Here is a 15143-nt window from a genome sequence, read left to right as displayed (position 1 = left end):
ACGCCCGGGGCGTGGCATGTCTTCTGTTGACATGTTGCCAGATTTGAAATGGGAAAACCACTCATAGACCTGTGATTTCCCCAAAGCATCATCATTAAAGGCTTGCCGAAGCATCCCAACAGTCTCGGCTGCAGTTTTCCCTAACAGAAAGCAAAATTTCACGCACACTCTTTGTTCCTTCTGGTCGGCCATCTCACTAATCACCAAAGGGTTGAAACAGAAATGCACACAACAGAGCACCACAGACAAACCACTTAACTCAGACTGACGCCAGCTCACTAACAGTGGCGGGAGACCCCCAGCTAACACCACCTAGCAGCACAACTCGTAACTACAAAGCATGCGCGCGCAACAGGTCGGTTCAGGTTATTTTTGGGTCCCCCTTCGTATATAAAGCACCTCACTATGCACAACCAGTTCAAAAGTCGTGATACAAATTTTCAACACAGACACTATGAAAAAGACAAAAACAACCACAGCTACTCCTGGCCAAATGTTGGACCAAGCTGCCCAGCAGCTTACTGACTTTTGTGTATATACATGTATGTGAAATCCATATTGGCCCAGCAGCTTACTGACTTTTGTGTATATATATGTATGTGAAATCCATATTGGAAAAAATCTCTTCACTAGACTGTTCGGTCAGATGTCACACAAGCCACGCAGACAGCTTTCTTGTATTTTCCACAAATATTGGTGGTTCTATTTGCACCAGCCTGGATTCGTTCTATCCTATGTGATGAACTTCATACATGATGGGCTAATCTGAATTTCTCCATCAGGCTCTGTTTAAGTTTATTCATGTGTCCCACCAGTTCTTATTCCTAGTAGCATGTTTTCCTGGTGTAAATTCTACCACATTCACAGGGGATAATACAAATGTAATGCCTCATATCCTATGGGCTCCTATCCAGTCAAGTTTTTACCAGTGAACCCTGAAGGGTACATCTGGTTTTGGACACTGTCTTGATACAGTATTTATTGATAACAAACCTGAATTTCTTCGTTTCCTGTGCATTCTGTGGAGAAACAACATTAAGTGAAAATTCCTAGAAGCTGATTAACATAACTGCAATTTGGTGCTTGAACACAGTACCATTATGTCGGCTGGATGTCTAGTACCATACAGATGATGACTTCCACTAATGTGCTTTCATCTGTACAGGTCATTCTAAGTTACATATATAATGTAACGTGTTTGCAGAGATACTTCCATGGCAACGAAATAACAGTGGGCCATTGAGTAGGAATTTCAGAATCAACAAACGCATTTCCCCAGAGATGGAAGGTTCGTTGCATAACAACGGATTGTTGAACCAGCAGGAATAATGCACTTCCGCGGTAACGAGTCAGTCTTGGGATAGTCGCAGTTGAAGACAGTTCGGATCCAGCCACAGACAAGGACAGTTGAGATGTCGCAGCCACAGAAGGCAGAATAAGCATTGAAGTAGAGGCAGTAGTTGCGATACTGCAAGTGATAGTAATTGTAATCCTGACTCTAAGTAAGTGTGGATGATTGAGTTCAATAAATAATCATTGAATCCGAAGGCTACCAATGGCAAATCCATCATGACAGGGCATTTTCCTGCTCCATCCAGCTTTTGCTAAAATTCTGGACTAAATACTGTACTCCACAAGTGTAACACCTTCTCTTTCAAAAGATATGTCTTTTTATGACACTTTTCTGTTCTCTACACATTATGCAGCATTGAAATGCTACAGATTTGAGAAAGTGGAAACAAAAAAAAAATTAATGAGGCACTTGCTGGCAGTTTCAAAAACTGAGTTTAAGAGGTGCATCCAGCACTGGCAAGAGCAGTGGAGTGTGTATATGTTGAAGGAGTCCACTATGAAAAGGATTAATCCTCAAACCTACAAGTATATTTACTTTAGTTAGTACAGATTCAGTCTCAGTGTATTTTGATTGGGCCTTATGTTTATATACTTCTGTCAGCTAGCACATAGCTAGAACATTTTAATTTCCACCCAGATGTGTTTCTTGCTAATAATATGTATGTACTCTTACCTGAGCATCTTCCAGATGCACATCTTTGCCCTGACTCTGGGACTCTCCAGCCACCATATCTTCATATTCTTTCCTTTTCCTGTCCACTTCAGCAAGCTCATCCTCAAGTTCACGAATATCCTGTTCATGGGCTGCATCTGCCTTCTTTGCTTGTGCCAGAGACTTACGTGCTGAATCTAATTTCTTCTGGATATGTGCCACTCTTTCCTTGGACTTGATGAATGCTGGACGCTTTTTATTTATCTCCACTTCCTGAAAAAAGAAATCATGTTTACAGAACATATTATTTACATTCAGAAAAAAAAACAGCCATTACTTCACCAGAAAATTTGTATTTAAAATCTGTAATACAAATTTAAAATATATATAGATTTTTACGTTACTCTGTTCAGGAAGTGGTAACATCTTCAATACAGGACATGAAAGCAATCTGAATTTCAGGCAACTAGGCAACCTACCAGTCAAAGACTAGACTTTCCCAGTAAAGGGACAAATGTATACAAATTTTGCAAACATCATATTAAGACTGTGAGGACTTCCATTAACTGCTCAAATGTAACTACTTAACTCCATGCAACTGAGTCCTTCCAGAAAAGCTGCCAGTTGCTCAGCTACTCCAGAACTGCCAAACATTTTATGGAACCTGCAGGTTCATTATCATGTTTAGAGGAGCATTATTTCTCTAAGAACCATTTTAATATTATCATCCCACCTATGTCTAGGTCCTCCTAGTTGTCTCTTTCCTTCTCACTTTCCCACCAAAACCTACACACATTTCTTTACTCCTCATGCATGCTATATGCCCTGCCTATCTCATAAAGGACGTTATCATTCTCATATTTAGTGAAGCACATGAGTTATGAGACACTTTATGCAGTTTTCTCCAACCTCATATTAATTCATCCTTCTTCAGTCCAAATATTTTCCTAAGCACCATTCTCAAATACCCTCACCCTGTGTTCTTCCCGTAATGTCAGCAACCAAGTTTCACACCCATACAAAATTACAGGCAATATTATAGTTTGGTATATTCTAATTTTTAAGTTTCTAAGCAGAAGACAAGAAGACAAAAGTTTCTTAACTGCATGGTAGCAAGTATTACCTGAATTTAATCTCCTCTTAAGCTCTTCAAGAACACAATTTAATTTGTTAGTGAAATTCCCAAATGCTTGAACTCTACCATACATTCATATATCTGTTGCCTATTTTTAGGTTATGATTTCATCCTGCATTCTGGTGATGAATCATGGACATATATTTAATTCTGTGTTTACTTCTAGACCAACCTCTTTAGAGTGTCTCGTAGAATTTGTATTTCTTTATCATATTTATGTCACTGCCCAACATATTAACATCACAAGCACAGACCTGAAGCTAATATATCCCATTTAATTTCAATCTTACCTGATTTTCTTGAACCTTCCTATTGTCTATTCTAAAGCAAACTTGAAAAGCGACTGTGAAAAGCATCTCCTTGTTTTGGATCATTCTGAACAGAAAATACATCAGACAAATGTCCACCTATATCAATGTTACTACAGGTCCCATTTAAACACATTTTAATAAGCCTAACTCATTTCGGGGTACTGCAAGTTCAAAGATAATAGTATACAATACTTCCTAAGTGAAACATTGGCTTTCTTGAATAGTCGATGTACTTTCAAACTGTACTCCCAACCCTTCTACAAGGTGCCATCAGGAAGTTCCTGGACTAGGTCAAAAAAGAAATGCTGGCTTAACTTTCTAAACTTTTGGCTGGCATTTCCTTCAAAACTGTCTCTTGGGAAGGTATACAGCAATCCCATCATTTTTTCCATGTTTCAAAAGCACCACGGAAATCATTTTCTTTAATGCTGTTCAGTACCACTTGTGATTCCCTTTGGATGTCAGGCACTGTTTCAAAACATCATTCCTTCAGTTTCATTTTCAATTTGGGAAGCAAAACAAAACAAGTGGGGGCTAAGTCCAGCAAGGAGGGAGGACATGGAATGATAACCATGTTACTGTTAGTCACAAACTCTGCAGTTTTCAGGGACATGTGGGTGGGTGCATTGTCATGATGAAGGAGCCAGTTGTGGTTACGCTACGGTCTTTTAAGTTGCGTATTTTCTCTCATGCATGCCCAAAACATCACAGTAAAACTCAAGAGTTGACTGTAGTGTTAGGAAGAACAAATTCATGAGGAACACTGCTTGATTTTGCCATCTATCACACATGAAGTCAAAAGGGCTCTCATGTAAAAACAATGCGTGTTCACATCATGGTGTCACGTGGCAAACTGATGCATCAGTCTTGCAGAAGTGTGATCTTGGCCCCCCCTCTCATCTTCTTTTACCGAGGCAGTTACAAAAATAACAGTCCTGGAGATGACATGTAGCTGGTCTGTTATGTCAACAACCACACTGACAATCCCCAAAAATTTCATCCACATACAGACTGAACCAAAATTATGTATTATGTTCATATTGTCACGTGTTGGGCGTGTAACGCGACAAATAAGTTCGCGCCGTCGACACTGACAATCCCCAAAAATTTCATCCACATACAGACTGAACCAAAATTATGTATGATGTTCATATGTTATGCCTTGATAATTACCAGTCAGTTTTATTGCACTTCTTCCACTGCTGAGGCAATTCTTCCTTATTCCAAATATAATTAAAGAGTTTATGGCTATCAGTACGTAATGTTTCACCTCATATTTGAATCAGTTCTACCACAATCTGATCAATACCTAGCAATTTATATTTTTCAAGCTTTGCAACTGCAATTTCAATATCAAAACAACTGGGATCAAATACTAATGTCATAGTTGTAAATATTTCCTTCTGCCTAACATAGCCCTCATAAATACACATGGGATGTTAGAACAGAAAACTATGGCAAAACCTTGGTGTTACAAAAACTTGTAAAATTCCAAATAGTTCTCATTGCAGTAGATACTTGTAATATCCAAAAATGGTTGAAATATGTAACTATAAGACTGTTCCCTAACTTCCAATTACATACAACACAATATGGCAAAGAGGTTTAAATATGGGGGCTATTTGGAAAGTAACCTCCGTCTATCTTAGTCAACTAACACAGGAGCAGAAGAGAGCTTGCACAAGCAAAGTAGCACCACATGACTCATTGCCTTGTAAATAATGACATAACTGGTCATAGCGTTTGTTTTTGTCTCTACAGAGTGAGTTATGATGTATCCTGTGATGAACATTTCTCAACAGTTAAAACTCGGAGGCTGGGTGGAGGGATAAGGTGCTCACATATTCTGGAATGCAAACTATCTCTCAGACAAGTGTAGGACAGAAATGGTGGGTTAACAGGACCTTATTGGCTGCTACCCATGACTGCAGAAGTAAAACTGAATGTGTAGTTGACATCAGAAGTTACAGAAAAACAGTGGTGAATGGTTAGGTAATCACTCAGTATGTGAAATGTGCCCAAGGAATGGGGTACCCACTTTATGCAATGCTTTACCATATGAACAATGTTAAGAAATCGGTAGTTCCAAAAGATGTTATTACTATAGCGAAGACCTTGCCATGCTCATTCTAATATGGGTTAACTGTATAAAATAATTCCTTTACAGACAAATTTCTTAGGGACAAAAATTCAATTGAGCAAATCCAACAAGCATTCGCACTTCTTATGGCCACATTATCATAGACCGGATGTCACTTGAGATGAAGGCTTGAAGTTTCACTGTAAGTACAATAAGGAAGAGAAATTAAATTACAGAAATACCATGAATACGTGTAACCTACCAGCTCCCTAATATCTTGTTCCACTTTGGCTAACTCTCGACTAAGTTTACCACATTCTTTCTTCTTTTCTTTCAGTTGTTCCTCTGCCTTTTCTTTCCGCTTCTCCACCTTTTTCTGTTCATGTTGCTTCTTTTCTAGATCCTGCTCATGGCGCTCTATATCCTTCTCATTGTGATACAGTCTGAACAATTGCAGCTCCACCTGCTTATCTGACTGTAAACAAGACACATATTTGATTGTCACCTTTCAGCACAATCTTTAGCTACAGGGCATTCAATCAAGGAGGAAACTTCACAACACTGATGACCGGGCCCAACATTCCTCACAGATTGCTGCTGTGACTGTAACTGTAACAGCACGCGTTTACCAGCGCTAATGGCTCATTATGCTAAAAGCAGATACAGCAGCAATTAGTGAGGAATGTTGGGCTGGGTCAGTGGTGTTGAGAAGTTTCCTCCTTAACTGAACACACTGTACAATCAATATATTGATTTTGTTATTATATCATACTTTCTATAAGATAAAGGTGTCACATGCCCTTGATCCTTCAACTATTCATTTTTGTGGAGTTAACTGCAATAGTTTTTACAGTAGTCAACTGGAGTCTGGTGTTTCTATTCAGAAACCTTCAGTCCCCAGCAAACACCCTATTACTTTGTAAGATTTGAGGCTTTCATGGCGGTGACTATGAAGAAAGCAGTCTTCTGGGATTTGGCACCGTGTATATGTGGTGTTAACCGAAACGTTGGTTAACACCGCATATACACGGTGCCAAATCCCAGAAGACTGCTTTCTTCACCCTATTACTTTATAACATGGAGAAATGTTCTGCATTCTTTCATAACATATAAATACATTTTAAACTGTATAACAGAGGACTCATTCTTCAGTCTAGAGGGCTGAGTTGGCATACAAATGGATCCAGAGCAGCTGGGCACTCTGGGGCATGTGTATGTGACGTTGACATCAAGGAGGAGACTATCCTTCCCATTTGGTGTACATGCTACAGTGTTCCAGGCAGAAATCTGCAATTGTAGTTTGTGCAAGGGACTGTATAGAAAGAAACTATAAAACAGAGTAAATCTATATTTACTCTGATAGCCAGGTGGCTTTGTGAGCCCTTAGGGCAACAATGATAACATCAGAGTTGGTTTGGGATTATCTACAGGCAATTTGTACCCTATCCAATAGGAACAAGAAATCTCTCCTCTGGGTTCCTGGCCACAGTGGGATTCAGAGCAATGAGGATGCAGATGCCTTGGTTAGGAAAGCATCAGGCAATCCATTTCTCAGTCCTGAACCAGCGATTCTAATCTCACAATGTGTTGGCAGGCTCAAGATTAATGTGCAGCTGGTGAGGAAGCACTTCAAATACTGGGTAACCAAACCAGGTATGGGATAATCAAAGCTCTTCACTGAATGGCCCTCGGAAAAAACTGTCTAGAGGCCTACAGCCTTGGACGGGGAAAAATGCAGACCAGTAACAGGACTAACTGGTCACTGTACTCTGAGACAGCAACTAAATACTGTGGGATTCTCTGATAATGCCATATGCAGGAAATGTGGATGGGGAGGAAAGAGTGAAAATCTTCATCTCTGCTGTGGTGGAGCCAACAGATATTTCGGCCTCAATAAAACAGGTTCTGGGCCTTGCACTTAGAACAGGGCTCCTTTGAAGAGCTCTAGTGAAAACAGGTGCGCACAATGGACCAAGTGGTGGTCTGAGTGAGCAGTACTCAGTACTCAATATAACAGAGACACTAGATGTATGTCCAACTACATTAGCACCAAGAAGTTAGTCAAGATGCTCAAGAACTCTGAAGGAATTTCTGGGTGCCTTGACCTGAAGCTGAACTATTACAGTGAAGGGTTTTCAAGTGCTTAAGCTAGAAGCATTAAAGAATACAGCAACTTCAGTTATGAAAAACCTAAGAAGACAAGAATGGTCAATTTGGTTGCTCGCAGCTATATGTAAAATTACAGTAAGTTATCACTCCTGAAATGTTCATTTTATAACCACATATTCTTGCCCTTACAAGAGGTACTTCATGATGTTTTCTTTGTAGATTTCTGAAAATGTAGATTTCACAGCGTGACAATTCAACTACATAACAATTATAAAATAAATCATGCAAATTAACAGCTTTATGCTGATGATGATAACATAAAATAGCCAAATGCAAAATACAATAGATTCTCAACTATCTATGGCAACGAAGAGAACTACAGGAGATACTCCACAACTTCAAGTAAATCTCCCCTTATGAATCAGTTTTCTACATAAAAATACAACAGTCAGAGTAGCTGAGCTACCAGTCAAGGGGTTATAAGAATATGAAAGGTGGCTGCCAGAATGGCATAATGGTGTACACAAGATCCAATTTGCTGTACTTCCCCAAAAACAAGCAATATCTACAGTAATTTATCTAACAGTATCAAGTATATGGGCTCTAGGCCAAATGAAATATAAGACGCTTTCCACAGCAAGACACAGGCCACAAAAAACTGACACAGTCAGCATTAAATAACATATTCATCCGAACATGATGGTGTTCTGTAAATTTACTACAACCACAAAAGAAATAATCATTTTATTTTCTGTTTTCATGTTAATAGCAGACTTTCTCTAGCACTAAGTATAACACCATAAATGTAACTATTTCTTAAGCTGAAAACTTAAGGAATGTATTTTGAAAAGGACAGGATTGCTTACTCTTGTGACCCACACTTCTATGAAAAACTGGGTATCGTAAAAGAGAAAGGTGGCATAAAGATGTGTAGTAAAGTGCAAAATGATAAAAACTATAAATATAACTGTAGGCAGAATCAAGCTACAATCAACTGGAACAGAATGTCATAAAAAATGAAATAAGCCAAAAGCTCCAGAGTTAATCCAAAAAGTTGCTAGTCCACAATATTATAATATTATTAAAATTTTTAAGCTTAAAGTTGATTATTAAACTGCTGTATTTGCTATGCAAACATAATACAACATACTAAATCTTCCTTCAGCCTTTGATATTTCTCAGCTTCTTCCTTCTCTAGCTTGGCTTCCTTCCGCTCAGCAGCAATGCCTTTCTTCTTCTGATAAGTGAACTGCGTCTCCTCTTCTGCTTTCAGCATCTCAGAACGAAGACGCTCATATTCATCTTTCAGAACACCTGACCTGATTGTAAAACATTCAAATCTGCTTGCAAATATATAAAATTTCATATTTGGTCCCACAAAATATGAATCATTGTTTCCAGGCTGATGTATATACATACATTTGTCACAAAATACAACACAAAACATTAATAATCAATCCCAGCGCCAAAAAAAACTATTTTATTTCGTCTTGCATTAATGGATCCAGAAACCAGACAAAATATCAAGCACCTGACACTGATAAAGTAAAGTAAAAAGGAAAACCATGTATACCAAGTACAGGTTGAATCCTGGAACTCGAAGAGTGTTCAATGAGATGGAAGCTCTGGGGGAACAACTTGGATTTGACAACTGCTTTGCTCATAGGTAGAAAGGAAGTGCTCCTGTGCTCAATGAAGTTTCACACCATAAAAAAATATGGGAGCGTGGAGGTACTGCTCAATGTATTCTTAACCCTAGTATTAGATGGTGAATGGTCAGCTTCATGCCCTGACCACTTTACCCTCAGGGAAAGAGCCCCCATACCCATTGTGTATGAGGTTGGGTGGGCCCCAGAGCCAGTCTAGATGCTACAGAAAAGGGACTTATATCTTGCCCTAACTGGTTAATCAGCCATCCTGCTGCTCAGTAGCTACACCAACTGAGCTGTGAAAAAATATCATTATAACACTGTCTTTCCAACAAGCCATGACTGAAAGAAAATGAACTGCAGGCATGCATAAACACTGTATATTTGTAAACTCCACAACTCCTGACAATCAAAACTGTAACACTGCTGGATTATATAATCCCAGTCAAGAAGCAGTTTATATCGTTCATGACTAAGTACCTATACAAGCATGAAGCTGGGTGGGCCATTCATACCTAGTGTGTGAAACTGAATCAGTTTCTTGACATGTGTACATACAGCTTTAAACCCCAGCCTGTATCTCTTAAACAAGCAGATAAAAACACAAAATTAGCTATAAGGTTATTTTCTCTCTGAATCCATTGGAAAAGCTGCAAAAATTATGACCACAACATCAAAATTCTTTCTCCATGTTGAGTTTACCAGTGCAAAGTCTGGGTAATGTAATTTACAGGAATAAAAGATGAAATGCTTTATGTGGTATAGCAAGTGAAGGAAACAATTCCTCATATTCTTGTATCAAATACTGCATGGAAATTCACACCACCTACTTTCTATACTTTTCTTAACATAATTCTGTGTATTCCAAAATGAAACTAATGCATTTTTCCAATAAGTCGTATAATGCAATAAAGTTTAGAAGCATCACTTTGTACTTTGCATATTATGTACAATTTACTTTTAAACATTTTATTACATATAAAATTTGTTGCATTCAGTGTAGCAACAAAGAACTTAGGATTCAGAGTGTTAACGGTGTCTGCAGTTCCCATATCTCCAATTCAGCCTTACCATCAGTAGTGTTCTTTAGCAACGTAACGCTGTAGCTGGCAAAAGGTCAAAGAACAATAAAACCATATTCACTTATTTTCTTCATTAAACATATCTCCAGCAACATTTTTATTATATTGTTAATTTCTTCTATATTATAACTATGTGCAATAACTAAGGAAAAGGAAACAAATGAACAGCTATTAAAAGAAATTAATGAATAAATATTCATATTCCTTTTTACAGATGGTTGGGGGAAAGAGAGAGGGCCCGCACATGTACGGATACATAACAGCAACAACAAATACACAATTCCACTGCTTAACAATTTCACACTGCCAGTAGCCAGGTCATGGTTAAAGTCAACTGTAGATTGTTACATCCTCTGTACAAGGACCTGACATAAACTCAACAGGGTCCTTGTTGCTGCAAGGTTAATTGTGCTCTTTGCATTTATGAATGCCATGCAAGTGTAAGAAAATAAGCTTGACTGTTTTTTATTTATGGAATTAATAAACCCCATTCTGTACAACACTGGCCAGAATGGTAAGGATCGCATTAAGATTAGCCAGATAATGAAATTTACCATCTTATTTCGTACCTTACACACTTCTTTGGACAATGTCAACAATTTAGCCAGAACACATACATTAATGTGTAACTTCAGCTTTTGGATTTAGCAGCATCATATACTGCAGAAGTTTTAACATTTCAGCACACATTACAGTCAGTCTTCGGGGTGAGTATGGCAGCTGCAATGTATCCCAAAATAACTTCAACTTATGATGATGCTAAATCTGCAAGCTGGATCAGACAAGAATAAACAATGAAGGTCAACTCTCCATGTCCCAGTACAAATACTGTTAAGATTCTGTAACATCAATTGAGAGGTGTGAACATAATGGAGACTAAACAAGCAGGGATAGAAAATTATGCAGCTACTGCTTACTGTGGGCTCCAGTCTGAGGGTAAAAACCCTCATATTCAAGGGTTTAAATCTTTTTCCAAGACCTATACACCAACAGACAAATTAACTCACTTCCCACCATGCCCCTCCAATTTCTTTTATGGAAAACACATATGCTGTCTATAAACTTAAACAAAATGTAAGTAAATCTCCTTTGCTCTGCAATCACCACGAGGTAAGCTTTATACTAATTATTCCTGCGCATGCAAATTTCTTTGCAAATGGCACCTGTGATCCTTTATGTGATACAGTGCTTTGTTTGGTCAATCACACATTGTGGCTGAATGAGTTCATGTGGTAGTCCATTCGGTTTCATCTTTAGCAGATCCTTTAAAATGTCAATTTACAGTAAACTTCCTGTTATCCAGTATCCAAACATCCAGAATTCTAATGCAAATGACAAAAATTTCAAAGACAGTTTACCATTTTATAAAGTTACATAAAAAATAGAGCTGTAACACATGTATGAAGGATATTTGGAAAGCAAAGATACAAGTTCACTAAAAATGCAAGGGTTTTTTTCCCCCAGAAATGGCAGTGCTGCTGTGAGATATGAACCGTATCACAGGGCAGAGTAACCAGCAACAGTCATGGCAACATTGTGCTCACAGTGTGTGTTTAAAATGGTTGTGTCAAGTGAAAATCACGCCAAATATGAGGTTTGTGTTACTTCACATGAAAGGAGAAAATGCTGCTAAAATTTATCACCAACTTGGTTCTGCTTACGGAGAAGATGTTATGACCAGGCAAAATGTGGCAAAATAGTGTCATGAATTTGAAGCAGGAAGAAGTGATGTTCATGATGAAATGAGTGGCAGGCCATCCATTATCACTAATGAAATCATCCAAAAAAAACTGATAAAAACATTCTTGCTGACAGACGTTTAACCTTCATTGAACATCATCAACAATGTCCAGAAGTGTCAAGAACTGTACTCCAGTAAACTGTTACAAAAAGATTAGGGTATCGGAAACTGTGTGCATGTTGGGTGCCGAAAATGTTGAGAGACGATCACAAGAAAATGTGAGTGGCTGCAGTGCAGGCATTCCTCGCACAGTACAATGATCAAGGTGATAACTTTCTGGACTGTATTGTGACGGAAGCTGAAACTTGGGCAACTCATCACACCTTAGAATAAGCAACAATCAATGCAATGGCACCACACATACCAACAGTGAAAAAGTTCAAAACCTAACCATCAAATTGAAAAAATCGTGGCAACCATCTTGTGGGACAGGAAGGGGCCACTTCTCGTCAAATTTTTGCCTCAAGGAGACACCCTCAGTGCTGCTGCTTAATGTGAGATGCTGAAAAAACTGTGTTGGGCTATTTAAAACATGCAGAAAGGAATGCCGACATTAGGAGCCTGCTTACTGCACAATAATGCCCATCTGCACACTGCTCATGCCATGCAGGAGCTGTTGCAGTCCTTCAAGTGGGAAGTACACATATTGGCCCATCCACTGCACAACTCAGACCTTGCACCAAGCGACTATCACTTGTTGTCTAAATTGAAGGAAAGTCTGGCCGGAAAGACTTTTTCGGATGATGATGAGGTTCAAGACGTGGTGATGACATGACCAAGAGAGCAGGCGGGAGATTTCTACGATGCTAAAATAAAAAAAAAAAACTCATTCCCAGGCTCACTAAATGCATTTCAATCCATGGCGACTATGTTGAAAAGTAAATAAAGATGTGTTAAAATTGATTAAAAAAAATGCTTTCCAATATTGTCTAGTACTCACTGGACGTCTTCTATAAGCTTCTCAAGTGAACTATTTGAATGGAGGTAGTGAATGTGTGAGGTTTAGGTCTTTCTTAAGTCACCCAAACTTCTCAGGACACTACCAGCCTGCCTTGAGAAAATGTCAAATGCAGAACAGGCTGCAGCTACTCTCAAGTGATGGAGTATGAAATCCTCCCATTCAAGACTTTTATTTCCGACGTCCTGAGTCTCCTGCTACTTGTCTTGAACTCTGTTCTTGTTTGCATTATTTCCTGCAGTTTTCTGTCAAAATACTCTCAAAAATGTTTTCCCCTACTGGCCCTACAGTGTCTTACAGTTTCTCTATGGAATAATAGGCAATTTCAACAGGTACTTACATGTGGCTCAACATCAGGCATTACCTTTGGAACATTAAGGATAGTTTCTTAAAGCAAAAGAAATTCCAATGAAAATTTGCTGAAATAATGTCAACAGAAAAACATGAAAATTCAAAAGGACATTTAAGAACTGAAGGAGACAAATTAAGTAAAACAACTAGTGTATATTTTAACCCACCAGACATTAAAATCTGCTTCACAGATGGTAAAACCTACTCATCTCGGACAAGCAGACAAGTGGGTTTTTAACACCTCATCATATCAAACAGGTATCACATGAATACTGAACCAAAATTAATTACCAACATACCCACTGATCTCTTCAAACAGAGCTGTTCTTTCTTTTGGATTCTTCATGGCAATTGACTCTACTGCTCCTTGAAACACCAAGAAATTCTTGGCCTTCGCATTAATGCCCAATTTTTCCAGATCCTGAAGATACACTTGACTCGTCACTGCCTACAATAATAAAATGGTGCAAAATAATTAATTAAACATAAAAAACTCTGAAATAATGCTATTTAACCAGTGTGTTCCCAACTGTATAATGACTGGATCCCTCCGATTATGTTTCTAGGGAAAAATTAATACAAGAGCAATATTTATTTATGATATGGTGAAATATAATACCAAAAGGAACATAACTTCAAAATAAACATGTTTCATTTACTATAAGGGGCAGTCAAATGAAAACAGGTCAGCACGCATGACTCACACAGCGCACAATTTGGTAACACTGGAATCTGTTTATGGTACAAACATCCAGTGGGGACTTGGGAAAGCACAGTGACAACATGCCCTTGCACACTAGTTGTTTTTTTATTGTGCTGGAAGTAGGGTTAACGCTATGTGTGGTCATCCAACATCAGTAATGGAGGTGGGTAAAGAAGAACAGCGAAGTGTAGTGCGCTTTTTGACTGCTGAAGGAGTAGGAGGACGAGAAATTCATCGTCACATGTCTGTTGTTTATGGCAAACACAGCATGTCACGTTTGCATGCGCTGGCATGGCATAAGAGATTCAGAGAGGGACGTGTGTCACTATAAGATGATGCTCTCCCAGGAAAGGTTCATCATGTCATCACTTCTGATGTTATTCAGGTTAACTGACAGATCACTGTGGAAGAAATTAGACTTCTGATGGGAATAAGTCACGGATCTGTACACGCCACTGTGATGAAACACCTGCTGTACTGCAAAATCTGTGTGCAGTGGGTTCCACATCAACTCACGGAGGAACAGAAGACTCAGAGAATGGCTGCATCACTGGGTCACTTGAAACAATACCATGAGGAAGAGTATGCTTTTCTGCCCCATACTGCCACTGGGGATGAAACTCGGTGCCACCATTTTGAACCCGAGAGCAAATGGCAGAGCCAACAGTGGAAACATGTGAATTCTCCCCCACCGAAGAAATCCAAAGCTGTACACATAAGTTCTGGTAAAGTGATGATGACAACATTCTTCTTCAACTGCAAGGGCCCTCTGCTTGACGAATTTCTTGAGGATGGGGCCACAATCAGTGCACAGTGCTATGAAGACACTTTGCAGAAACTGAGACGTGCCATAAAGTCAAAACGCCCTGGAATGCTATCAAACAGCATTATCCTTCTTCATGATATTGCGTGCCCCCACACTGCCAACTCTGTGAGGAATACACTACAGAGATTTGGTTGGGAAGTGCTTCAACATGCCCCCTACAGCCCAGATCCCTCCCCATGTGATTTTCACATTT

At 38.9% G+C, this 15143-nt stretch overlaps 1 protein-coding gene across 1 annotated transcript in view; it reads right to left on the bottom strand.

The window, feature by feature from the left end:
* Positions 1-15143, bottom strand: part of LOC111866161 (structural maintenance of chromosomes protein 1A) — a 70362-nt gene that overhangs the window by 42915 nt on the left and 12304 nt on the right. Inside the window, exons 4-7 of the mRNA XM_023854829.2 lie at positions 13721-13869; positions 8791-8959; positions 5794-6006; positions 2027-2278 (exon numbers count right to left, since the gene is read on the bottom strand). Of these exons, the coding sequence (XP_023710597.1) occupies positions 2027-2278; positions 5794-6006; positions 8791-8959; positions 13721-13869 (783 nt within the window). The remainder of the gene's footprint in view (positions 1-2026; positions 2279-5793; positions 6007-8790; positions 8960-13720; positions 13870-15143) is intronic.

Source organism: Cryptotermes secundus, unplaced genomic scaffold (assembly GCF_002891405.2).
Source record: "Cryptotermes secundus unplaced genomic scaffold, Csec_1.0 scaffold599, whole genome shotgun sequence".
NCBI lineage: Eukaryota > Metazoa > Arthropoda > Insecta > Blattodea > Kalotermitidae > Cryptotermes > Cryptotermes secundus.
Note: the sequence above shows the minus strand (reverse complement) of the source record. Positions and strands in the feature narration are given on the sequence as shown.